At 40.8% G+C, this 27,095-nt stretch overlaps 1 protein-coding gene across 1 annotated transcript in view; it reads left to right on the forward strand.

Moving 5' to 3' along the window:
• Window positions 1–12,773: 12,773 nt before the first annotated feature.
• Window positions 12,774–27,095, forward strand: part of RAB11FIP2 (RAB11 family interacting protein 2) — a 33,493-nt gene continuing 19,171 nt past the window's right edge. The window contains exons 1-3 of the mRNA XM_027655253.1: window positions 12,774–13,287; window positions 24,193–24,635; window positions 25,330–25,786. Of these exons, the coding sequence (XP_027511054.1) occupies window positions 12,935–13,287; window positions 24,193–24,635; window positions 25,330–25,786 (1,253 nt within the window). The 5' untranslated portion in view covers window positions 12,774–12,934. The remainder of the gene's footprint in view (window positions 13,288–24,192; window positions 24,636–25,329; window positions 25,787–27,095) is intronic.

Genomic DNA, 27,095 nt, shown 5'->3' on the forward strand with positions numbered 1-27,095 from the left:
TTGAATGTTAGCGCTCTCCGTGGAAGCTGCAGAGGTTAACTGCTCCTAACAGGCCCTTTCCTTCCTTTCTGGCCATGTTTTCCCCATGAATAATAGAAAAACCAGAACTGAATGTCACAATACCCCAGAATGAAGGTGCTGGTACAGACCACAGCAGTGAAATAATGGTAGCAATTTTTTTGTCCTAGTCCTTGATCACCCCAATGGAACTCAGTCCATACCTGGAAGTATTTTGAAATGTATCAGGGAAGGAACCTGCTTTTGCCAAAATGCTTGCAGAATTGAAGGTCCACATTATTAAGCACTATTATCATTCCTTATTCACTTTATTGACAGTGTTTTCATGATTGTGGATCTCCATAAAAAAAACAAACCGCTGTCAGAGTCTGAACTGGAGATGTTACACCCTTCACTCCATTACCATTTCAGAGGAGAAAAAAAAATCTTTCTAAATACAGATGAACTAATTTAATGCTAACTGTGAGCTAAATAATGGTCGTTGTAGTCCTGTAGGTGGTTCTGCTGCAGGAAGTTAAAAACAAACTTACTTTTAAAAACAGAAGCCTGAAAAACATATGTATATAATTTCTAGGCTCTACAGCAAGGAATTACACCAATTGCTAATCAGGCACCAAAATGAATACACTGTTGATACAGTTGAAATGTTTTCTTTGCTCTGGTTTTGTGCCATAATATTTTTCTAGTCCCTGTACTCAAAGTAGATACATCACATTTTGATGTAGTCAGGCTCTTTTCAAGGTGTGAAATTGGTAAGTACCAACACCAAAGGAAAAAAATTCTTTTAATACTGCGCTGTGCCACTTGAAGGAGTATTACCCTCTGGCTTTGAGCCAGCAAACTCCAGTGAGAACTATTTTATAGCACATGACTATAATAAAAGATATTTAAACATGGCCTAACAATGGATTAAACTAGTAAGACATAGTTTGTGTTAGATCCCAAGGATGAATATCAAAAATAGAGGCAATAGTTTTGAAACAACAGCCAGCAGTGAAAAGTTTACTTCTAATGTAAACCAGACAGTCCCCAAAATAATTTGTGGTTTATTTAATTCTTACCGTTCATCTTGTGTTCTTTTGAGTAAGCTAAAGTAAGACACCCGCATAAAAATACCAGCTGGTTTAGATTTGGATTCTGGATCTCTAGTGAGCTGAAAAACTGCAATCTGCATCTGCAAGGCTGGGGAGGGGCTTTTGTAAACAGGGAAAATAAGGATTTGCTGCAAGGGGGAGGGGCAGCTTATGAGAAGGTGTGTTTTGGGAGAAGAGAGAAAAACCAACCTCGTTAATATATTATAATAAATTACTGTTTTGTCATTATCTGGTTATATTTGCACAAACATCAATTGCATGTGAGCCCTGAAAAAGAACGTTTCATTGCCTTTAATACGCACTGCAGTGTGCACCCATACAAAATCATTACTGTAACAAAACCAGCTGCGGGTAATAGAAAGCAAATGATTTACAATGTTACTATAAGAAACTACTTTATTTCATATTATCATAAAAAGAACAGCACTGAAAATTTGCATGACAAACACGAGAATCCAGGAAATTCCAAATCTAATTCATTTTTAGGTTTTAATAGGTATTAACTTACGGAGGTGAATTGTTAAGCACATTTCTTGAACAATATTTCCAGAGAGTTTAGCTGCAATATTGGAACTCATATTTAGTGAAATGTGAACCAGCCCTATAGATGAAGAAAATGCATAAGCCTGGAATTCACTGCTGGAGTTAAAAAAAGCATATTTATTTTTATCACCACGCTCTGGCTGAAGGTTTGGGTCTGTCAAGGATCTCTCAAGTCCTTAGGTCTTCAGTCCTCTGAACAAAGACTGCTGGATTAGATGCTCTTTTAAAATTTCAGTTCTGTTACCAACCTGCACAGTCACTGTTTTCAACTGTTGTGAAATTTTAACAAATAAACATGAGCAGTTTCAACCCCAAATTCTGCCTGGTCGTTGGAGCAGTTGGGATCCTCTACTGATTCAGCAGATTAGGAAGGATCAGATCCCAGCTCTGTCTCACACAAGTCATGAACCAAGGTTCTGATGTGTCCTGGAAGGTGAGCCTATTGTATTCAACTATCCAAGGAGATAACAGCTGTTACCAAAAAGGTGGCAGGCATGTAAAACAAAAACTGGAGTCTTGAACAAATGGAGCTTTATAAGACCCAGGCAGAACTCAAACAAATGTTCAATGAAAGTCACTTTTATGGCTTTACTTTGGTTTATCGCAAGGCAGTAATAAATGTGTCTCATTAAAAGCCAGTAAAAGAACACCACCTATTGCTGTAACTGCAGATATAGCAGATCTGGAATAGTTACCTAAAGACCCTCATTTCCTAGCATTTAATGCTTCCCTGTCCATATAAACTAGCCTTCTATGGATTTAAAGACTGTTGGATGCTAAAAGCAGCAGCTGTTCCTGGGAAAACGACACTTTCAAAGCCCTGTTTCTTTCTCAAGGTGAAGTTAGAGGAAGGTTGAATGAACATGGAACTCTCCCTGGTGAAAAAAAAACTGCCAGAGGAGAACATGCCAACAGCAAAACAAGCAATCCCCCCAGCCTGGCTGCAGTGTTAGTGTTTCTCCTCAGCTTTATTGCTCAGCGGGTCAAATTCATCCCTGGTGAAACGGCAGTTCCCATGGGGAAGCTGCAAGAACACTCTGAAACCTCCTGGCACCTGTCAAGAAATGGGGATGTGAAAGTGGGGGAAGGAACTGGCATGTAGAAGCTGGGATTAAGGGTGGGAGCCACCACATAAAAGGTTATTCTTGTTCTCGTTGTTAGAAGTTTTTTATTGCGCAGAATTTACATACATGCTTATTAAGTGGTTTAAAAAAGAAGCCTGACAGATATTAAACAGCATGCCACACTCTTTATGCTGCTGCCATACAGATGTGTCCAAAGCATAAACAGACTTACAGTCAGCACTTGATTGCTCTATGGGAGAGTATCTCTGCAGTAAATTTCTCCAAACTTTTCAGGACAATTAACTTGAGAATTGGAAACTTTTCTTTTTCCCCTCCCAGATTTGATCCTTTGCTTGATCTCTCGCTGCTTTCCAATTATGCAGGAAAAATATATAGTAAGGTTTTAATACCCTAGATTGAATTTCCTAAACCTAAGCTAGCAGCAGAATTACTGGGCCAGGGATTCTGGCACAAGAAGTACAGCTGTGTGTGAGCTGGTGGGAAAACTACTGGAATATCATGACTAGTCTTGGTGTTCACACTTCAAAGAAGCCATGGAAAATTGAAAATAGATCAGAAAAGAATGATTTCAAGATCTGGAGTATCTGCCTTTTAGGGATAGATGTTTGCAACCTAATCTGTTTACTTTATCAAAAGAAAGCTTAAGAGACTTGATCGATATATTAATATCTACATGTGGAGAAGATTTGTAATGGCTCTGTATTTAGCATATAAAAATTAATCAGGACAGAGAAGCTGGAAATGGTCAAGTTCTGATTATAGATAAAGTAGATAGAATTATTAACAGTGTGGTTAACTAGTCATCAGGAAAACTTCTACAAAAAGATTGTGGGTTCCTCACCCCAGAAGCTTTTCAGTCCAGACTGGATGGCTCTTGGACACAAGGAGAGCTGTGAACTGGGCTGGGTGCAGGTTTCCCAGGCAAGGCATCCCAGCCAGGGCAAATCTGTTAATCATGTGATCCCTATGGCCATGGATGTGCTGGGGCAGGTCTTATTCAGCTGAGCTAACTGGCAAAATCCACATGGGTGCATGAATCACAACAAGACCTACGTGAAGAGTCCTGCCTGCACAGCCACACTGATATCTGGGAAGCCCTGCCACCTGCACTTGGCTTGGTGAACAGCTCCCTCTTTCCTGATACCCTCCACGTCCATGCTTTCCTGTAGAAAATACAAAAATGGAGCCAGGTAATCTGCTTTGTCCAATTCCACTAGTGCCATGCACAAACCAACTGCTCTAATCTTTCTTCTACCTCTTTACCTCTTTTTTTTCTCATGGGCACTTAAAATTTCAGACTTGCTACTGGATAGAAAAGTCTGAAATAATGTCTTCTTTGGGAACATATACTGGATACTTTAATGTCGAAGTGAATCTCTGTTTCTGTAATTTCAGTAATTCCAGTGATGACCCCAAGAAGTCATGTCTTGGCTGGGGTGATATTTAAGTCAATACCTACAACTGCCTGCGAGTTTTGCTGAGTAAAGGTTATTTGCACAGTAATGTTACTCTTGGGCCTGTTCAGTCAGCACTCACCATGATTCTCAAACTCAGCAATGGAGCAATTATCAGTTTCTGTGATATCCTGATATTGTCACTAGCAATGGAAGAACTCGGGTAGTAGCAGGACACAGCACAAAAGACCTTTAGATAAATAAATAGCAAGAATATCTGATTGCCAAATTCAATCCCACAGCCTTTTCTATCACTGGAAATGAAGGTGGACATGCTGTTACAGTAATAGGGGGAGAGAAAAAATGAGACTGAGCAGCAGCAAAGAAACAAAGGAGAAGCTGAAGGAAAACAAAATATGGAGATGATTTAAAATCACTTGTGAGACCTGTGCCTGCTAATGCATTTTTTTAAATGATTATGACTTACAGAAAATACATTGACATCTTCTTCTCATTAGAAATACTGAGTTGAAAAAGATATAACCAGTACCCCAGTGTGTTCCTCTAACATGAGCTTTTGAACCACAGCTACGAAGCTGCATCCAACACTGATATGCCTCAATATCATATGTTGCTGGATGATGAGACATCTGTGTTCTGACATGGACAATCCCATTCACCCCAACATCAGTGAGAGTGTTCCCAGAGAGCAATTGCTGATGTGTTAGCATGGTTACTATCTTTCTATTGAGGCTAGTATGCTCCATCTTTGAGTTCTTAATTTCCTAGCAGATGGGAGTTTCAAAAGAGCTGCTGTAGAGCAGAGAGCTTTTACTGTTATTTACTGCTTTTTCACAGTTAGACAGACAGTGCTGTCAAACACCGATGGAAAAAGTGGGAGGGACATTGGTTTAAGCCATGAAGATACAGTGAAGACCTTAAGATAAGGACAAATCACTTTTTTAAAAACCATTTAAAGTGGTGGGTGAAGAAGCTCAGAGGGTGATGTCTGTATTACAACATTGTCAGCGTTGACTTTTTCAGTAAGGCTTAACCAGAAAGAGTTCCAGCTGCAAACTTTTGGAAGCAAAGACAAAGGAGCATGAAAAAAGAAGCCAAAAGAGGTTGTGACACCAGGTAACTGTTCTCATTTTCATTTACTCAGACTCCAAAACCATCTAAATCTGATGCCTCGCTTTGCTTCCATGTGCACGTGCACTTCCTGAGCACAATCCTACAGCAACAGTGGACAAAGTGACAGAAGAGCCTCAGTAGATCACCAGTGTAGGGGAAAGGCCTTCAGAGTTGCAAATAATAATCAGAGACTAAATTCTGCTCTCTGTCACACTGGAGAAAATTCAAAGTAATTACCCCACTGACTGCAGTGGAGTGATCCTAGATTTATATTACTGTAAATGACAGCAAAAATTGGACTCAGTATAGAGATAATTTATCTAAGGCCCTAAGTATAGTGAGCTGCACAATTCAATCTGTAAATAATGCCTCTAATGCACATATGGCTAATTTACATCCAGAGTATGAGAACATATCCAGTGCTGATTTCCAGGATGCTTGAAGCATTAGGCAGTGCCAAAATAAATCTGCAGTATTCCCATAGCCCTCACAATCCTTCCAACTTATGGTGTTGGGAAGAAGATGCACTACAGATATTTTGGAAAAGTGAAATTCTATCTGCTCCATCACTAGTTATTGGATAATTCTTACCAAAAGGCCATAGAAGGCTGTCAAGCAGCACTCCATGTCTACTTGCTCTGCAAGCTCTCTCCTCTCAAGAAGTTGTTTTTATCTAATTTCTCTCTTACTGGGAGCAGAATTCTAGGAGCAGCTTGAGTTTTCTAAGAATAAACCACACTTCAAAGAAAGGAGGGTTTTAAGTAACATTGGAGAAGAGTGCTTGGAGTACATACATTTAACACACATAAAACTTAACTACAGCGATTTAATTTACATTCCTTCACTAATCACATATTTATCTGAAGACCTTGATGAAGCCAAATTCAAATTTATATTGCTAGGAGGCAATAATGATATAAAAATCTGAATTATTCAGCAACGTGGCAAGAGAAAAAAATTCTGCCAAAATACCAAATATTGTTTGGGGGCTTTATATCAGCTTTGAAATGTGGGGTGAAGGGTTAGAAAATCCGTCTTGGTTTATCAGGGCTTGAAAGGAGACATGTTAATTCTAAGTACAACAAACACATCAATCCTTCTTCCTTCCTTCATTAAATATTTTATTTTATGTTATTTAATTGGTTGGTTGGTTGGTTGGGGTTTTTCTCTGCATCATCAGGGAAGAAGAGTTCTCCTGTTACAAACAGGCAGGAGGTGTTGAGACCCTGCAGTGAACTGCAGATTAATCACGGCTGGCTCAGGGCTGCAGGTGGATTCCATTAGACCCTCCAACAGCAGAAGAGACACAGAGTAGTCCTCTGCTAGAAGAAAAATCCCTGGGAATAAAGTTTGGGGGCAGCTATGCCTGGGAAAAAGTCTTGGGAACGAGCAGGAAGTTTAAGTGTGTTCTTTTAGTTAAGAAGACCAAATTTCAGGGAGGACTTTTTGCCATTTCAAGGCATACACTGTGCTTTAAGGTGGGTAGGTATTTTACCCACTTGCTGTTAACTTATTACATAAACCAGTGATATAAATATAACAATTTAATCTTTTTAAAGATAATTCCCTTTTGTCTGTCTTCATAGGCAGCCTACTGATGTTGAATGTGTAGGTCCTGTAAAGCCCTTTGAGGTCTCAGAGAGGGAGAACCAGCAGAGAAGTTCAGAACTTACACTGAAAGAACTTCTTTTAGAACATAATTTTCTGGTATTTGCTGAGATTCTCCTTAAGAGGGTTGATAACTTTGGAGAATTTGTGAGGTAATGGTCTCTGAGATCCTTGGAGACCCCATAAAGAATAAATGACCTAGAAATAAATTCAGGAGTTATTTAAACCCAGGAAAAAACACCTGTGAAGAAGCCTTAGACACTGATAAAAATCTCTATTTTTTTCCCCTCCTGTTTCATTAGGAAACCAGAAAGAAGGTCATAATTTTGAAATTGTTTGTTTCTATTATTAAAGTTTCTTAGGTTCTGTAGAGCACAAAAAATATTATTCTCTGCAGAGATGACAAAATTATCCTCAACTCCCCCTCTATTACTCATGTCCATTTCCAATTTAAATCTAAAAATAGATACCATATAGCTAATTTCCATTTCAATGTAACTCTTCAGTTTGAGCCCCAAATTTGTGTTTCTGTGATTTTTGAACTTTTTGGTACTTCTCTATGGGTCAACCTGGAGGTTTCCATGAAGTTTTAGGAGAGCCAAGGGCAAACCTGAATCTAGCCCTTGGAGTTCAGCTTTGGAAGAGTTTGGTGTGGCTGGTGCTGTCCCCTGGGGAGGTGTTGCTGAAGACAGTCTGGATCCTACAGGTGTAGGGCAGGGTGGTGGCCCTTTATTGTGCCTGAGGGATGGCCACAGCAGGTTAGAAGTGCTCAAGGACTTCGACAGAAGAGCACAATGGTTTGCCTGCTTGCAATTTGTGCAGAAGATGCTGAGAATTAGGTGTTTTCATGTTTTTAGAAGACTCCATTGAAATCTAACCCAGACAGCTGACTAACATCTTGAGACACAGGCAGTTTGGGTCAAATCTGGATGACTGGCAAGTTTAATTATAGCATTTGATGACTGTTTTACAGCATTTAAGCCTCTTTGAACTTCACAATGGATGAGAGCGTTGAAAGGCTATGAAACACATTCAGTTAAAAATGAACAAAAAAGATGATGCTTCCAACACTCTCAGTGGTACCTGGCATTCATTTGAAGTCTGATATTGCACAGAGTACTCTCCTATCTTTGTCTCCAGGTTTCCTGTTGAAAAGTACTGGATTTCTATTAGAACAATGGATAATTCTGTGGGTTTTGTCCTGATTTCAAGCCCCCACTCTGATCTTCAAAGATGTATTTCCTTTGCTGTTTCTTGTATGACCCTGTTCACTGCAGTAATGCAAGACAGACAGGTGAAGAGTGAGGCAGGAGAGACAAAAATTGCCTGCCAAGCAGAGGGCAGGATGATCCCATAGCTGGCTAGAGAGAACAGTGGCACACCAGAAATGATGCTGGCAGGACCTGAGAGCTCAGGACCACTGAGGTGTGTGTAGGACTTTCAAAAGCTATCAGAGAAAATTCAGCCCTAGTGATGAGGCCAAAGGTCTGCTCCCTCTGAGGAGATGTTCCTTAAGAGTGAATGTGAAAGGTAAAAAAGCTCCCAGAGCAGGACAGTGGCCTAACTCACCCAGCCTCAGAAAACCTGGAACATTTTGGGATGCAAAACTTGGGCTCATAACACAAATTTAATGAATATCAATCCAGCTTTTTACATCCAAATGCTCCCAGCTTAATGAATGTTTCTTCAACCAAGAGAGCAGACAAAAACAGTAGCTTGGGAAAAACCTCCTAATTCACAGTGGTGGGTTTGAGCCCAGCTATTTGATTTCTGTAGTCAATTAATGCTGGTGAATTCCTGAAGAAATCACTAATTGAAAAAATAACGACAGCTGAGATAAAGCAAGCTAACAGGCAACAATGTGCAGTCTCAAAAATTTCACAGTCTTTCTGGAAAACATGCAGCCTGGACAGTTGCAACAGCTAGTGAAAGTTAGTCAGCGAGGCAGAAAGCAGAAGTTTGTCACATGGCTAGACAAAACCAGCCTGTTCCTCACAACCATGTAACTTTCAAAGCAAACACATCACCCGAGATCTGCCAACAAAGAATTAGTCAGCAAATAATTTCAAAGAAAAGATAGCATTTTCAAAAAAAACAACAACAAAATGTTTCCTACCTCATAAACAGAAACCAGGGAGAAATTAAATCACCAAATTATCTGCTCCAGTTTACCACTGGAAGAACAACTGCTCTGATCCTCTTTAGCAAGCACACAACTGGAAATGAGAAGCAGAACGTGGAACCAAAATATTTTCTTGCATTTTCTTTAGCAAGGGCAGGCAGAGTATCAAAGCCTATCAGATATACTGTGGGCTCAGAGGAGGGAGAACTGAGAGCTTATTACAAACTGCTGAAATTGAAAAAAAATCCACCATAATTCTTGGAATTCCCTCTTTAAAAAACAATGTTGATCTGGGTCAGAATTGACTGGAAGAACAGGTAATAGACACAGACAGCACACATGAGGTTTCAGGCTTGGTATCAAACATACACTATAGACATAGCACAGATATCCACTGTTCTGCAATAAACAAATCACTTTTCAAACTCACTCTCATCATTACCTACAACCAGATGTAGTGCTGGAGTAGCCTCGAGGAGCATAGGACAGCTATTGCAAATCTGAAAGGCAGAAACAGTTTTCCTAGGCTGGAGATTCCAGCTTGGATGGCTTTCTCTTCCTCAGCAAGAATTCTGGGCTTGCTTTTCTCCCCTGGCTTTCTCCAGCTACACAGGTAGAGGCAGAACAAAGAAAAGGGACAAGGCAGAGAACAGTACAGGAGCTCCCAACCACCCACAGGGAGAAATCCTTTTTACCTCAGTGCAGCATTCGAGGGAGCTACATATGAGTGCAAACTCCAAATGTCATGTTTTGAGCTCAAAATCCTCCAGAAGAAACCAAGGACTAGAAAATCCATGACAGGACATCCCCAGAGTGAGTGGACTTGGACAGAAAACATGATACAGCAATAAGAGTGAGTTTAAGAGATTATTATTACAGAACAACAGTGGATATCTATGGTGTAATGAAAGAACGGTGCAGTCTTGTAACCAAAATGTTGCACAGAAAATAAAATGGATTTTCTAATGCGATATTCCCTAAATCATGGACAGTGATGAGCAAAGCCTACAGTGCATGCAGGCACTGAGCAGTGGTGGTGGCTTAGTGAATGGGAGTCTGAGTCATTTCTGGATTAATGCTCTAACATAGTGCCAGGGGACACTGTGTTGCTGGAGATATCATTATTTCTCTGAGATATTTTGTCATTTATATTGCATGTTTCATTCCAGAAGATGACAATTACTCTATTCCAAAGAGGACAAAACCAAAAGGCCAGCTTACAGCTTGACCCTGGAGGGGTATAAGAGGGAATAAAATATATCTGGTGCACCTTTGAGCAGAATTTTTTATGAAGCACAGTGGTGGAGGAGTTGAGAGGGCATTTCCCCAATGTCTGCTCCACCACCTGAGCAGGGAGGAGAGACATGAGAAAGGCTCCACATTCCTCTTCTCACATGGCAGATTGCACATAAGGAGTAGAGAGCTATTAATCTGTTTATTTTTGAAAGCAGAAAAGGAAGATTGGGTATGGTATTGATATATTGTCTGCAGAGGTGCAAAAGTTCTTCCACTTTCCCCTCTTCAGCTGCCTGCATATGTTTTTTTGCAATCAGCTCCTGTTTAGGAAGAAGACAATTGTATGAAATTAGAGAACACTAATAAAGCACAAATCCTGCCTGTTATAAAATCTCATAAAATTTTCCTAAGACACAGCATGCAAGACATGATGTTTGACTTAAAATTCTGATTAAAGAAATACATTCTGCCTACCTAAAATTCATTTCTTGTTTTGATTTGATGAGTGCATCATGCTTGGTTTCTATTTAGTGCAATGAAGAATGTCGTATTAAAACAGAACTTGTATGTGGTAAAATTCACTTAAGAAATATTCTGATGTACTTATGTCTCTCTGGTTTCCAACAAGAACCCCGTGGCTTTCCCCCATGGCCTAAGTTTCCTGCAGAGCACTGTCACCATAATCCCTTCTGGCTCTTCCACCCTGAAATGCTGCTGCTCTTTTCCCAAGCACAGCAGCTCACCCTGGAAGCTTGGCAGTGAAACATTTGGGAAAGGTACCTGAGGATGTGGGAGAGTGGCAGCTGCAGAGCAGGGGAAGGGATTTTCAGGTGAGGAGGATAGTGATTTATCCCAGAGAACTGATGTGCTGCCTTAATTGGCCATTAGCATTACAAACCAAGGCAGATAACCATAGCATTTATAACTCTTTCAGAAATTACTACCCCAGATAACACATTTACATGTTTTTGTCTAAATACGGTCCCAAGACATGTTCTGAAGTTACTATTTCCAACTGGACCATCTATTTTCCAACATCAACAAAAATCAGATACAACATGGAAAAAAATTGCCAGCACTGTCTCAGGTGTCCCAGCGTGCACAGTTGTCATTCCCAGCCAAAATCCAAGGGCCAAGGAAGCAGTTATTGAAATTGTGTACAGAGGTAACGTGAGCTGGGACCCAGGCTGATGACTGTGTGCTGACTGGTGATCCCCTGCCTGTTCTGACCCTGCACAATAACTCGCTCAGTATTAAGAATCGTGGGCAGCATCATACTTTACTTTCTCTAATGGCCTTCAGCTTTAACTAACTTTTTAATTTCCTGTAGGTCTCAGCAGCACAAGGTGGTCTCCCAAGCTTTTTGCTGCTCGCTAACCTGTGAGCTGTGGACTGGGGACTCATGAGCGAGGGGTGGCAGATGAAGTATTATCTGACTTGCCTGCTGGTTTCCCTGCTCGTTATGGTTTGCAGGGGTGGGATGCACAGCCCTGCAACCCTAGTGCTCTCCTTTTTTTTTTTTTTTTTTTTTTTTTAAGAAACAAAGTTAATACCAGTGACTCCGTTTTCAGGTGTGCACGTAAACACACAGTCTCTACCGTCTCCATCAACAAAATTATGTGTCCTCAAAACATATTTTATTGTATTTTTTAACCTTTTATTGCTGTATTTTTAATATTTTATCACTGTATTATCTTTTATTATTGTATTTTATATTAATCTTCATTAACATATTATTGTATTTTATATTAATCTTCATTAATATATTTTTGTATTTTATTATTTTCACTTTCTCGTTGAAATCCATCAGAATTGCCAGGGCGGGTGGACGGGATGGAAAATGCAGACGCTCCCGGAGCGGTTGGCAGCAGGATGGGCTCACGGAGATCCCCGGTCCATGGCCGCCCCCGAGCCGCTGCTATTAGATAATAACCAAAATAGATGTCTTCATTCAGGCTCCCTCCGCTCGGCAGCTCCTGCAGGGATCTCTGCCCGCTCCAGAGACAGAAATAGCGATGCATTAATTACCGGGCCGGGGCTGTGAGCCGGGAGGGGCCCCGGGAGCCCCGCGCTGCCTCCGGCCGGGGGAGCCCGGCCCGGCCCGCGGGCGGTGCTCGGTGCCCGGGGCGCGGCGGGAGGAGAAGGAGGGGAGGGAAGCGGAGGAGGGGGCGAACCCTGCCCTCTGCCCTCTGACCGCCGCCCGCAGCATGGGGAAGGCGGAAGCGGCGGAGCCGGCCCGGCAGGCCGGGCGGCGGCGGGGGGGCAGCGCGGCGAGCGGCTGAGCACGGACGGACGGACGGACGGACGGACGGACGGAGGGAGGGACGGGAGGGAGGGCAGCCCGGCGGCGAGCCCCCCGCCGGCCCCGACGGGCAGGGACAGCGGCCGCCGGCCCCGCGGCGGAGCGGCCGCGCCCGGGGGATGCCCTGGGGGCGGCGCGGGCCGGCGGCAGAGGCAGCGGCGGGCAGGGCGAGGCCCGGAGCGGGCCCGGAGCGGCTGCGGGGGAACCCCGGCCATGGGGCCGCGCCTGGGGCTGCGGGGCAAGGGGGGCACCCGCGGGCTGGGCAGGGACAGCCGCGGCCAGCAGCGCTAGGGGAGCGCCGGCAGAGCCCCTGACAGGTGTCCCCGCCCTAAGTGCCCTTAGGCGGCCGCTCCGGGGCTGACGGGCTCTGTTTGTTGTTGCTGCCGCGATCTTCAGCGATGATGCTGGCAGAGCAAGCCCAGAAGTGGTTCCCAACTCACGTGCAAGTTACGGTCCTTCAAGCCAAAGGTCTGAAGCCAAAAGGTAAAAATGGCAGCAACGATGCCTACACCATCATCCAGCTGGGCAAGGAGAAGTACTCCACCTCGGTGGCAGAGAAGACCCTGGATCCCGTCTGGAAGGAAGAGGCCTCCTTCGAGCTCCCTGGATTACTCATGCAGGAGAATCCAGAAAAATACATCCTGTACCTGATTGTCATGCACAGGTCGCTGGTGGGGCTGGACAGGTTTTTGGGACAGGTGGCCATAAGCCTGAATGATATATTTGAAGACAAGCAAAGGCGGAAAACAGAGTAAGTGATGGTTGGCTTTCTTTCGTTGTAATTTGTGTGCCTTGTACGGTTGCACTTGGGGAGGGTGGGAAATAGCCTGACCATCAACGTACTTTGAAATTAAATCAGAACAGTTCTCTCTTCAGTGCTGTGGTCAAACTCCTTAGCGTACACAGTTATGTCATTATGGCCTGACCTCTTCCAGAGAAGTTTACTGTAATCACAGTGGTTACCCTGCACAGGGAGGGAGTGTCAATAACATTAGCTTTTTTGACAAATTCTTGTGTGTAATGTGAACTCATCACAGTCTGTTTTTCTAAGGATATTTCTTTATTCTGCACAGGGCCATATCCCCATTCAACTCCTACCTCAGTTTGGGCCATGCATGAGACTCAGATGTCCTCAAAGCCTTGTGTTGTTCTCTTTAAAATTGTTTTCTTTCAGTTGCTGCAACCAAGCGTCTTTATAAATATTTTATATTTATGTTTTAGTGGTCAATGAACTGTGACTTAATGAAGGCTCACCACAACAGCACAGTGCTTTGCTGATCCTGATTAATCTTAGGCCGTGATTGTGTAGGCTGCACTGTACAGCAGGCCTCAACAGAGAAGACTGAAAAGAAATATCAGCTGTTGTGGTAGCTTCCATCAGTACCTACATAAGCCTTTGTCAAATGAAATTGCTCTTTGCCAGGCACTGGAATGCAAAAAAAAAAAAAAAAATTAAAAAAAAAGCATCACAGCAGTTAAGCTGAACTGTAAACTTTTCTAATTCTCTAGGTTTTTCAACTAAATAGGAAAGTTGTTATAATTCCTAGTTAGGACATAGTCACACAAAGATGTCTGGTACCTGTGTAATTTATCCTCCAAAGTCTATGGGAATAAACTGTAGGTATGAGTGTCCTGCAGGCATGGCTGGGACTGCATGGTTTGGGTTTGTTTTAGTTGTGCTTGTCCCACAGAAGTTGTCTAGGAAGACGTGGAGACCTCCAAGTGAGCTCTGTGTAGGCAGCGGTGTATGAACACTGACAGATCTTTCTGCTGGGGTTAAGAACTTCCTGCTCCAGGTGCTTTTCCTCCTCCAGTGTATCTTCAGTAGAGCAGAAAGGCTCTGTAGAAAACTCTCAGCTGTTAAAGCCTGGTATTCATAACAGTGCTGGGTCTACGGTGAGGTGCTGGACTTGGCATCAAAGTGACTAAAAGGTTGGCATCACTTGTCTGTCACTGACTGTACTGGGGTGTGAACTTCCAGGAAGATGGAGAGGTGGAAATCCATGCAGCAACGCCAGCCAGGTCTTGTTCATCAGACAATTGTTTCTGCAGAAACCACCTCAAAACCTGGTCCTGCTTCTGTGCAGTGGCTGAGGTTGAAGGAGCACCAAAGACAAGTCAAAGCTGTCTTTGCCCTGGTGTTTGTTTGTTTGCATTTGTAAACTACATATTTAGCAAAACAGGATGTTCACAAACCACGTAATAGGAAAGAAGAGGCCCGTGCTGAATATCTTGTGACTTCATTGTCTGGAGTATTATGCTTTTTAATTGCTTATCACTTTAGGGACAAACCAGTTATCTTGATGCAATACGTGGTAACGCCTGTAGCCTTAGGGTCTTAATTTCTATTTATACTTGATTCAAGAAGTTTCAGTGCTCTTTAGACATGCATCTTAAAAATTCTTTAGTCATTAGTTGTAATTATCTTGCAAGTCAGTAGGTGACTGCCTTAGTTGCAACAGCTAGGTGCTCTGCAGAATAAAAGGGGAAAGAATGAGGAAGGAATGCTACTAAATGTAAAGGCTATAAATATAGGTAGAAATATATATTCAGAAATTGGAGGAAAATATGTAATTATTCATGTGTTACTGTGAGTAACAAAACCTAGAAAAAGAACCATAGGCTCTTGCACCGATTTTGGCGAAAGTAGTATTGGAGACTTACAAAATTATTCCAGAAATTTTTGAGTGGGGTCATTAACATAGTCCTTGTGATAGTTAAACAAAACATTCAGATCTCTGCACTACTCATATATGAAGTTATGCAGGGCTTCCTAGGTGTTCTTTATTTTTTCATTCCTTTCTCTAAGTGTGATAGAGGAGCTCCTGCTATGGGAAGGTGCAGCAGTTCTCCCAGAGCTGGGATCCCCAGGGCTCCCCGGGACACCCACGCGTTCCTCGAGCTGGGCTGTGCAACGTGGGGCCTGGGGGGGATTTTTACAAACAGCCTGAGTCCTTTCTTCAGGAGTTACTTGGGCATTTAAGATTGCAAATCTTATTAAAAGTTGATGGGTGTTAGGCTTCTAGAGCCGAGCAGCCGTACTTGTAAAAGTCTTCTGTAAGTGTAAAAGTGCGGCTGGTGGGGTTTTTGGCAGCGCGTACTCGCTTAGTGCCCATTTAAATTCTTAGGAGGAAGGAGCCACCGAAAGTCCTGTTTTCCCGTTGGTGTCTTTAGGTGCTTAGAAACCTCAAGAATGTCCTTTCTGAAATGTCCTTTTGAAAAAAAAATAACTCTGAGTCCTGAAGTGCGTGGATGTTTTGGAGGCTTTCACGGCTGTGTGCTCGTGCTGTGGCTGTCCCCTGTAAGCGCTGCGTGGAGATGTGGGTGCAGGGACGTGTGTGCAGGAGGGCAGACTTACGAGAATATATTTGCAAATGTGATCTCAAACAAAGCACTCTTTTTTGTTTTCCTTTTATTAAATCCTTTTTGATACAAAATATTCCTAGTCCTGTGTTGGCAGTAAACTGAGGGTAATATATTTGGACCTGAAGGCCTCCTAGCTGTGACTGTGGTGTGGGAACTGAGACACCCAGTGCCTTTCCCGACCAAGTCCAGAGCCTTTGTTACTGAAGTTTTCTGAGGGTTGAAAGCTATATTCATTGTTTCAGAAACACTAATCTGTTTTATTAAGCAATGTTTTTACTTTCAAATATGTTCAACAGGCTTGTGCTGTTATTAAATCCAGAGTTATTTTCTTATGTTGATGTAACCTTAACATTTCTTGCTTTGTTTGGGGATGAATGAGATCCAGTTATTTGATGAAGTGTCTATTGGTAATATTTCTACTTTTTAATATATTTAATAGCTTCCTCTTTCCAACACAGCTGTACATATGGTGCTGTAGGAGACAGACTCAAGAGTCACCAGGGTATTGCAAAAAAGATATTTAATATTCTGCACAATGCTGAACCCTGTCAGCAATTCCCTAGTGCTTTTTTAGTAAGGAGGTATGAGAAGTGAAGGCTACCAGCTGATTTCAAATTCCTAGGAAGACCATGGAGTGTGTGACATTTGGCTTTTTGTATATTTTTTTGATTTAATATTTTATAATTTGGAAGAAATAAATTTCAAAAGTCACTGCGGATTCAGGAACATTATGTTAGGGGAAAATAATCCTTTTTTTTTTGCCCATATAGCTTTTTTTTGTTATTCGTCACATCTTAAGAAACATACTCGCTGCATTAAAGTTTTCAGGCAGAGGCCTCATGATAGGATTTGCACATCTTGTGTTCTAATAAACTTGCTCTGGCTCAAGAGCTAATGAAACAAAGGCCTCTATTTACTACAACTCCTAGTGCAAGTTTTGTGTGCACCACAGTGCAGTGTCCTTTTCCTTGCTGAAACGGGCAATTTTGGGAAGTATTAAAAATAAGTATTCCTGGAACAGTGAGATCCAGATGCAGCTCAGATGGTCCCTGACTAGGTCTGTTCCAGAGGCTTCATCCAAAGCATCTGCAGGATCCCAGGTCATGTTCTTGCTGTCTCAGTGCAAAGATGCCCATCACCCTGTGCAAGTTTGTGAATTTGTAATTGGACAGGGGCTTCCTACTTCTGCTCTTTTCTCAGAGCTGAAAACTAGGCTGCAGATGTGGAGAGATTTTAGTGAGGTTTGTCAGCAGTTCAGAAAGCTTGGGAGATGCTGCTTGACTGGAAGGGTGTTTAGCATAAGTTTTTGAATGTTACATTTCTGACATGACTTTTATTTCTTGCAGTGGCATCGTGTGAGTTTTTTAATTCATCCTGAGAAATACATGACAGGTTTTGTGGTCTGCTCTTGCAGAATAAATATACCTCTTCTACTCTTGCATTTGAAATGTAAATTATGAGCAACAAATGTGCTGGTTTAAAGCATGTGTGCTTTTTTGTAGTAATTTCAGTGCAGTTATAATTCATAGCTGCCTTAATGCTGCTGATAATCTGACTGCAGAGCATCAAAACAAATTTTTGAATTACCGTGGAATAAAAAAATACTCATTTATGACATGTCTTAATTTATTGAAGTATTTTCCAGTCGTTTTTCATAATGGCTGTGCTTAGCTTTTTTTCACCTGTGGGCTAAAAGAACACAGCAAGAGAAGAACAAATTTCTGTTAGCTTTCACCATGATGTTACTTATTTCATCAGCTTTTGCTTCATCCTCGTTACTAATTCCACTCTGTTTATTGTCCATTCCTTTATTAGCTTTCCTGGACAGCTAATTTTATTGTATGTTCAGCTGATTTAAGATGCAGCTCTTGTCTGGAATGTTATAAATTTGAGGAGGCAGGAGATGCAGAGTTACTATTTCTTATGGAAATGTCGGAGGAGACATCTTTTATTTGTGATTTAATTCCTCTTCTCCCCGGCATCTGTAATACCTCAACAACACCCCCCTACACACACACTCACAAATTGCAGCACTCTTGTTAAAAACAATGCTTATTTGAGCACAGTGAAGGAATCTTGGCCTCATCTAAGAGACTTCTCTACTTACGTTGATCATAAAAAATAGTCAGAACCAGCTTCTCAGCAAGCAAATGGAAAGAACTAATGACTGACCACAGTCACTGCCCTGTGTTATAGGCACTTACTCCTCAGTGCTGCTGAGCTTCCTGGAAGATGTGCACATGGTGTGTCTTCCTCCAGATTAATGTGAATTCTTTCCTGGCAGCCTCCTGCTTGGATATGAACAGGTTCCATCTCCAGCTGCCTCTTCTCTGTCCTCTCTCTCACCTGTAGCAGCGTGGGCAAGAAGAGGCACTGGAGTAGGTGGCTTCAAATACAGCTTGAATTATGAACAAGCAAACAACTGGTAAATTGTTAGTATGTTAATAATATTTCTACAAAACATAGCACACTATTATGTACTAATTTTTAGTCTTAAATTTAGGTCAAACCAGAAAAATGCGTTTTAAGTGATTAAGCTCAGGAGCAGTGGAATTAGCAGGCTGTAACAGAAAAATGTCAAAATGTTGTGGTTGAGTCCAAAGTGGGAAAAGTAGTGACTGAGAAATTTGTTAAAGGCACAGAAATAAAGAGGAGCCTGGAGATTCCATAGGAGTAGTTTTGTGGCACCAATCAGTAAATGTAAAAAAAAATGAAGGAAGGTTAGTATGATGAACAGAAGAGAAAATGGTTATGGGAGAAAAGAAAAACTTCTGCCCAGTTGTAGCTTTATGGAATTATAGCGATATTTTCAAATTATCTGGTAATATTCCCAGCATTTACATTTTGACAGCAAATGCATGCACATCCTCTGAGTAAGTCATAGTTCTGAGTCAGAGTCTAAGTGCCATCTGGATTGAAATGCTTCCCCATTGTCTGTGCACACACACACTGCAATAACTGGCCTTAACTCTCATACCTGCAGTTATTTTGTTTCTAAAATAAAAATATTTGCATATAGCCTTTAGCCAAAATCAGAAGTAAACTAAGACCACTTTCATTACTGTGATTGCAGTCGATGTTGGCTGACTCCATAGTGAGGGTGTTGTGATGTCTGTCAGTTCCCATATGTTTTGTGGTGTTACAATATCACTCTGTAATATTTATTTTAAACTCTTACTTTGAATGTGTCATTTCAGTTGGCTTCCAGAAAGTAATAGTATTCATCTTTGTGAGTGTCATCACTTATTTTAATAAATAATCTGTTTTCTTCTTAATTTCCCCTCATGCACGATGTCTGTGCTCAGCCCCTTGCCTTAATTTTCCTACTTGCTGACTTTTGGGGCTGTCTCTCAGTGTGGTATCAGAATGATTTATCACAAAACATACTTCTGCATTTTTCAAAGTGCATATGCTGCTAATGAAAATGTCAGCTGTGGGCTGTGGGTGTTGTTTTTTTATCAATTAGCTGTGGACATTTGTGTTAGTGGGGTTTTCTGAAGCAAGTTTCTTCAGTGTGTCTGGGTTGATAGTAGTCATCTTAGATGGAGAAGTACTTCTTGCCTGTGACAGTAATGGACATGTTCTGTCACTGGCATTCTGATGATCTTTTATGGGTTTAGAACTATTTGCTGGTATAAAAAATTCCCCTCGTTCCTGTGTAGCAGATGAAAGGTGTTTAGGTCAGGATGCTGATTTTTACGTGTAAAATCAAGGTTAGAAGCCTTGTAGATGCTGTGGGGCTTTTTGAAATATTCCTTCAATAATTTGTGAATTTAAAATAAAGACTTTGCAAAATTCTTTGGGTGCAAACTAATGCTTCCAGCAAAACAAAACTACATCAGCTCAAAAGATAATTATTGAGTAGAGTGAAGGGAGAGTAGTGTATTTGAAAAGCAGGGAAATGAGTGAGAAAATTCCTCCAATACTTTCCAGCTTTGGCACTGGCAAGAAGACGGAGTCAGGAGATCATCTGTCATGCACAGGTTGAATGTTCTGGCTGGAAGACTTATGATTCCTGTTGAAATTGGTAGACAAGTTACCCAGTGATTTTGGAGGCAGTTAAACTATATAATTAAAATGTAATTGAAATTATGTAGTGGTTTTTCTTACCCATGCTGTTACTGTTTTTCTTACCCACACTGTCAGCCTGTGCTGGTCCCTGTTACATGGTGAGTAGAATAGGCTGAGTGATGCTTCTTCAAAGGAAAGAGAGGGATGTGACTTGGAACTGTCAAATTCCATGGCAGATTTGGGGGACAAATTATATTAAAAAGGGGGAGGCAAAAAAACAGTTGAAGCAAATGTGTCGGAAATGTCAGTACATTTGTAGATCACTAGCTATTTAAATGGAATAGGCAGGCCAGAATTTTGTAACTTGCTCATTTATAGTAGCTTATTTCAGTTTTCCCCTTCACTTTTCCTGCCTGTCTTTACTGAGGTAAAGGGTTCATTGCTGCTAATACTGCACAATTTACTTTATGGTATGCAGAAGATGGTTATTGTCTTTGCTAGAAAAAAAGGGAGTTTGCTTTTTCCACCCCTGATTGTAGATATGGCCAAACCCAGGGGATTTTATCATGGTTAGAAAGTAGCCATGTTTCTTCAGTTAAAAGTTTAGCTTTTCAGGACTGCCTGGTCAGCAGGATTTTTCCTATTCAGCCTTGAATGTTGATCATCTCTTTGCATGTTCAAAAATTGTCAGCATACAGAGTGGCAATTATGTAAAAGTAAAAATGCTCAGAACCCCGTGCAAGGCAGGCAAAGCCCATCAGCACACTCAAAAACAGATGAGAGAAAGAAGCAAGGGTTGTTCTGATGGAAGCCATAGGGAAAAATCCGAAATTAGAGGGTGTATGGAGGACATTGCCCTACAGAACATTGGAAGGTGAGAGCAAGAAGTATGAATGTGGTTCAGAAGGCAACAGGGCTTCCTTTGAAGTTGGGAAAATTTGCCAGACTTTGTACAAGGTCTGTTTAAATAAAGACTGTCTGCAAGACTGGATGTAATATTTGGTTATTAAATAAAAGGGCATCTGCTCTCGTAAAAGCCACCCTGTTTTGTTCATGTGTGTTATTGGCTATTTTCCTACTTTGTACAGACTTTCTATAGAATCAGCTCGTGGCAGCCTGACAAATGGAGCATTTATTGTGGCTAAAAGTACTGTAAACAAAACCAAAATAGCAAGTTTTATTGGCTTTTATAATACATTACAATTTCTTAAATTGGCAGTGGTATAGTGGAATTTGGTATTTCAGGACCGAAATGTTGTTATCTGCAAGCAGCGGACTTCATTTTCCAGTTCTTTTTTCTGTTACACACAGTGCTGCTTTTTCTGTTTGTTGCTCACGCCCATGTGTTGTCAAAACAGATTCTAATAAGAAACATTTACAGGCTCAGTTGCTCCTTCACGTGCAGCTCCACACAAATGCATTTGTTCTCATCTGTTTAAAAAAGTAATTAGTTACCTTTGAATTTGAAGGAAATCACGATTCGAGTCTGCTTCTCATATTGTCTTGTTATGAGCTGAAGCATATGGAACCTTCATTAGAACTAAAACAAGATAAACTCTCCAAGGTAACAAAGAAACCTCCTTGAAATGCCTATGAAAATTAAATATCTGTCTTTTATACAATGATTTGATCCAGCAATCATTATTCTAATAGAAATTCCACTGAAGTCCAGAGGAATTTTGCTGGAGTAAAAGGGTTTGTGATTGAATTCTGTTGGAGTCAGCAGCAGTGTTGAACCTGGTCCCAGCAGGTACGAGGCTCAGTCCCGGGTGCCCTTCTGGTGTCTTCCCTGGGTAAGGAGAGTTCCTTTGTTCTCCCAGCTGAACTTATTTTTAGTGCTGAAGAAGAGGTGAATTTCAAAATATTAAGTGGAGGTATTGCTGTTAGCAGGTACTGGCAGTGGCACAGAGTGTTTGGTGATTGATGATAAGAATGCCAATAATTGAGTTAAATTAATTTTTAAAATAAGATACTTTCTTCCACACAGCAAAAACTTAAGAATTTGTGTCTTGATATTGTTCTAAAACAAGTTAACAAGTGTCATGCACCAGTTTAAAGTTTTGGTAGTTCCTAAGTAGGAACATATGAAAATTCAGCAGTTTTATCAGAGATACAGTATTAATGTTTAAGACCCGTGAGGAGAGGGGAAGAGGGAATAAGGGAATGTTTTGTTACAATGTAGGCCAAGCCATTAAATTTAAATGTCAAAAAGTGAGGTCCTCTCTGCCTATTACGTCTCTTGAAACACTCATGAGCCTTATTTGTAGTTATGTGTATATTTAGTGTCTGTCTAAGGAATCATGGGAGCACTTTCTCAGTTTCAGGGTGATTTTGGGTTTGAGCTTTTCTCTGCACAGACGGGATCTCTCGGAGCAAGGGTTTGCCCATTATGGCTGTGTATTTTTTTTTTTATTTTTTTAAGAAAAAATGTGAACAGATTTTCTTTTAAAGGAGAGTTTTAAAGAAAGTAGGCTGTCTTGTCTTCCCATTTTTGCAGCATTATATAGCACAAAAAAACTTACTTGTGGTTCTGTTGTGTGTGTTTTCTGTAACGGGTCTATAGATGACTTAGAGTGTTTCTGGAATCAGTTACCAAAGAAGTGAAACGTTATTAACTAAAAGGAAAAACGATCCATCTTCTTCAGACACATATTTCAGGTTTTGCATTTCATTTAAAATACATAAATGAAGTTACCTCACAACAGAAGAAAAACTTTCTTCCTAAAGGTTTAATTATCCTCCTACTGGTTTGAACTTCTGGGTCTGCTGGTCTGGGTTCATGGTGTTCAGTGCCAGGACAGAGGAGGTCTGATATATCTTAATTATTCTGGTTCAGCATGAAATATAAAATCTTGTGGACATCACAAAGCAACAAAAAAAGGCTTAATACTCCCTATCCTCATGTTATTTCTTTAGTGTGTCATTTTTAGAAGTATTTTCTCAAATAACAGTATCTCTGCCTGAAAATTTGATTTCAGCTGTCACCTTTAAAAATATTTATGAAATCTGAAAGGAAATGGAGGGTTATTTTTCTCCTTTCCTGACCTTGTTTTCTATATTTGACAGGACTGAATAATGTATGAATAACTGTGCAATCAGTTTTGCATCTGTGCCGATAGGCAATTTAATTTCTTGGTCTCCAATTCAGAAGTTACTTCCTCGTGGTGATGAGCTGCTCTGTTAATCTGTGTGCATACAGTTCTGCTGGCAGTGGGTTTAGAGTGTTCCTTTGGAGCTGCTGGATCTGAAATATGCCTTCGTGCCCCTTTTGAAATAGGGAGGGGCTGTTGGTGATGGTTGTGGAGAAGGGATCATCTGGGTCATTCATTTGGGCGAAGCTGTGGAGGGAAGATTGAGCCAGAATTCTGCAGATGCTTCCATGGGACAATGGAGCACAATAGGGGATGAATAAGACACTTGGATAATGATAAAGCTTTAGTTGGACCTGGCAAGGAAGCACACTTGGCTTTTTGAAGCAGATGATCACACCTTTGATCTCTTTTCAAGGAGTGGGGATTTACATCGCGGTTCCAAAGCCTGTGGAAATATTTCTGAAGTTAATCCTGCCGGTGACCTGCAAAAGAGAGGGTGGCTGTAGATGCACCTCGGTGCTCACAGCTCTGCACCTCCTGCTCCTGGAGTTGCTGTCAGCATCCCCGGGGATGCAGTTGCAGAACTGAAATGGTAGTTGGCTGTTCAGAGGTCTCAGACATCTCTTTGCTCGTGCAGTTGACATAAATCTGAACCAGTGGTCAGAAGGAAGGGGTAGAGGGGAAAATGTTTGCTAGTGTGTAAACCTGAGCAAAACCAAAGGAGAACAGGTTACCAGATGAGGTAGTTGCCACATTAATATACGTTATATTAATGTACATTAATATACATCACTGATAAATATAGAACACTTGAAAACTATCAAGTGTTCTTTTAAATAGCAAAATAAAACGTAGCTGTATTTATCATTCACATGAGGTACAAATTGTCCTTCACAAGCAGATGTGAGCCCATTAGCTTTGATGAAGTTTAGTAAGCTTCCAGGGTTGGTGTTGGTTTTCAAAGCAGGTGAACACTGGGAAGAGCTCCCTACTTGCTTAGTTATTTTCTGTTGCAAAAACGAATATAAACAAAGAAGCTTTTCAGTACAGGAATAATTGAATCTTTGATACAGGATTTGGGTTTTCATTTTTCAGATTGTACTGACCAGATGCATTAACCCACTAACCAGAGTTTAATGAGTAACCTCCAGGAAACACAACTGAATTTGCTCTTTTTCTCCTTTAAGGTGGTTTCCCCTAGAGTCCAGACAAGGGAAGAGAACTAAAGACAGAGGAGAAATAAAGGTCAATATTCAGTTTATGAGGAATAACATGACAGCAAGTATGTTTGATTTGTCAATGAGGGACAAAACCAAATCCCCTTTTGCTAAACTAAAAGACAAAATGAAGGGTCGCAAAAACGATGGGACGTTTTCGGACACATCCTCTGCAATCATCCCAAGTACTCACATACCTGATGCAAACACAGAGGTTTGCAGTGGGGAAGTACAGATGAAATCCAAACCAAAAAAACCTTTCCTTTTGGGACCTCAGAGGTTGTCCTCGGCTCACTCGATGTCGGATCTGACGGGCCCGCACGTCTCCTCCGAGAAGGTGAAATCCGGCCCCGTTGGCTACTCCCACCTCTTCAGGCGCCAGCTGGAGTCCTTTGGCTCCGTGGATGAAGGGGGTGAGTAAAACTCATGGCCATTACAAGCACAGTTCCCTGCGATTAGGGCATTCAAAATCTGTTTCTTCAGTTCATGAAGCAATACAAGGCCAAAAAGTAAATAAATATTGCTGACCTATTTTTTTTTTTACTTCCTTTAGTTGGTGGTAGCTCATCATTCCTATTTCTGAGCATAAGAAATGACTTATTTTGTGAAAATATATGATAATTTAGCTTTTTTTTCTTATGTTCTCATTTGAGAGTATATTGTAGTGAAGCATTGCATTCTGGGACTGTAGGCAAAATAGCACCTTGTGAGAAATAAGTTTAATTAAAAAGCTGAAAACTATCACCAGTTTTTAAACATGATTTATACAAAGAACTGAAAATACTTTGCTGTGTTCAAAGTTATTATGCAGCAATAGACTACTGTCTCTTTCTGGAGTGGCACACTAGTCATAGCTGTCTTCTCTGGAGAACTTAGTTCTCACACAGGAGACAAAAATTTCCTGTAGTATCTATCTATAAACATTTCTGAACCACAAAGTCAAGCTGTTAATTTATTTTTTTTTTTAAATAGCTTAGTTACTCATCAGAATTTTGAACTGACACTCCATTGCAGAGCTTCTAGATCTGAGCTAAACTGGGTTTTCTGCATGTCATAAACTGTGACACTGTGTCTATTGATAATATACTAATGACAGATTGTTTGCAGGGAGTCTAAAATCTCCACACAGAAGGACATTAAGTGTTGATACTTCTAAAATGAACCAGCTTGGCAGCACGGTTGATGAAGCTGCACTTGAAGCACAAAATGACCCATTTACCAATGTGAGTGCTTCGTTACCCCAAAAATTTGCCACACTGCCAAGACAGAAGAACCCGTTTGAAGAGAGCCCAGCAACGTGGGATCAGAACATAAGTCTGTTCTCCAAACCCGGGGAAATCAGGAAAGAACTTAAGAAAAAGGAGAAAGTTAGTCTTTTTGAAAGAGTGACTGGAAAAAAAGATGGCAAGAGGTCAGATAAACTCAGCAATGGGGGATCAGACAGTTCCACTGACCTGAAATCACCCGGGGTGGTCGCTGAAGCTCATCAGGAGAGTTTTGATTATGAGCCAACTAATCCCTTTGTGACGAACTTCAAGCCCACAAGCATGTTGCCATCCTCAAGGTAGGCTTTTGCTGTGCTTCAGTCTGACATCTTGAACATGTGATATAAATGAAAATGTGAAGTGTTGAGGAACGCCATCTCTGTGCTTCACATACCTTTCTATCATTGCTTGTCTGTTTCTGAGTAAAAGTTATAAACTTTTATATCATTTTCTTCATTTTGAAGTGACTTTTTATTACTATTTATTACTGTTTTTATTACTATTTATTTTATATGTACTGTGAATGATCTTGGGTACTTGCATCTTTGAAGACCTTGTTTGTGCTTCAGAATGGATTCTTCCTGAAAGTCTTCTGCTTTCACTGAACACTTACTGCTAATTATTGCATTGCCCTAAGTCAGGCTTTTAGAGGGAAAAATTTCAAATCCAAGGGAAGGGTGAAATGAAATAAATAAGAGAGTGAAGAAAATGTGAGTAGTGAAAACAAATCCTGTGGATGTCACTATGTGAGGGGAAAAAAGAGTATTTAGGTTCTATATGTTAGAGTACAAGAATTAAATACCATTTTATTTCTAATTGGGGACATCCACATGGCCACCTCCCTCTCTTGAATTCGTTTGGCTTTCTGTGCATGGAATTCCTTGCACAAGGCAGCAGTGTAGGGGTTGAGCAGAATGAATTAAGTCACCAGGGCTGATAAGAAACTTTGATTTAAATAATCCATTTTAATCTTTGTTTGTCTATCAACACTTTACTTGTTGTCCTTAAGGAAAAAAAAAAAAGTGTAACCCACAGTTAGATTTCTTTCTGGCCTTTGTTTACTAGTGAGGAAGATACACTGTCTGTCTCTCTGTCTCTCTGTCCACACACCCTCATGTATGCTGTTCACAACAGATAAATGTTTAAGAAGTTAAATAATTAACTTTTATTCATTTGCATTTTTTTTTTGTTGTATATTGTATATTAATGTCCTTGTTTTTTCAAGGTAATGATTGATTTCTATTTAAGGACTTAAATTTGGTAGAAAATGCATTTAAAATTAAAATGCTCCAAACTGGAATCTTAAGATTGGAAAATAAATCACTGTTTTAAATGGAAACCATGTTCTAACAAATTTTCCTTCTCCTGTGTATTAATTTCTTAATTAATGACATGGGAGTAGTTTCTTAAAAAGAAATAAAAAGTTGTTTCTTGTTATCTTGTTCTTTAAGATTTTGGAACAGGGTGATCTTACTGTATCTGAACTCAGTTTTATTCATAGGTTAGAATGCATGCACTCCTGATTTAACCTTGGAGTAATTTTCTTAACAAAACTAATGGTGGATGTGAATTAGATAAATGGACTGAACTGGAACTGCTGTAGAAAAG

This window comes from Corapipo altera, unplaced genomic scaffold (genome assembly GCF_003945725.1).
Source record: "Corapipo altera isolate COAL_440 unplaced genomic scaffold, ASM394572v1 180, whole genome shotgun sequence".
NCBI lineage: Eukaryota > Metazoa > Chordata > Aves > Passeriformes > Pipridae > Corapipo > Corapipo altera.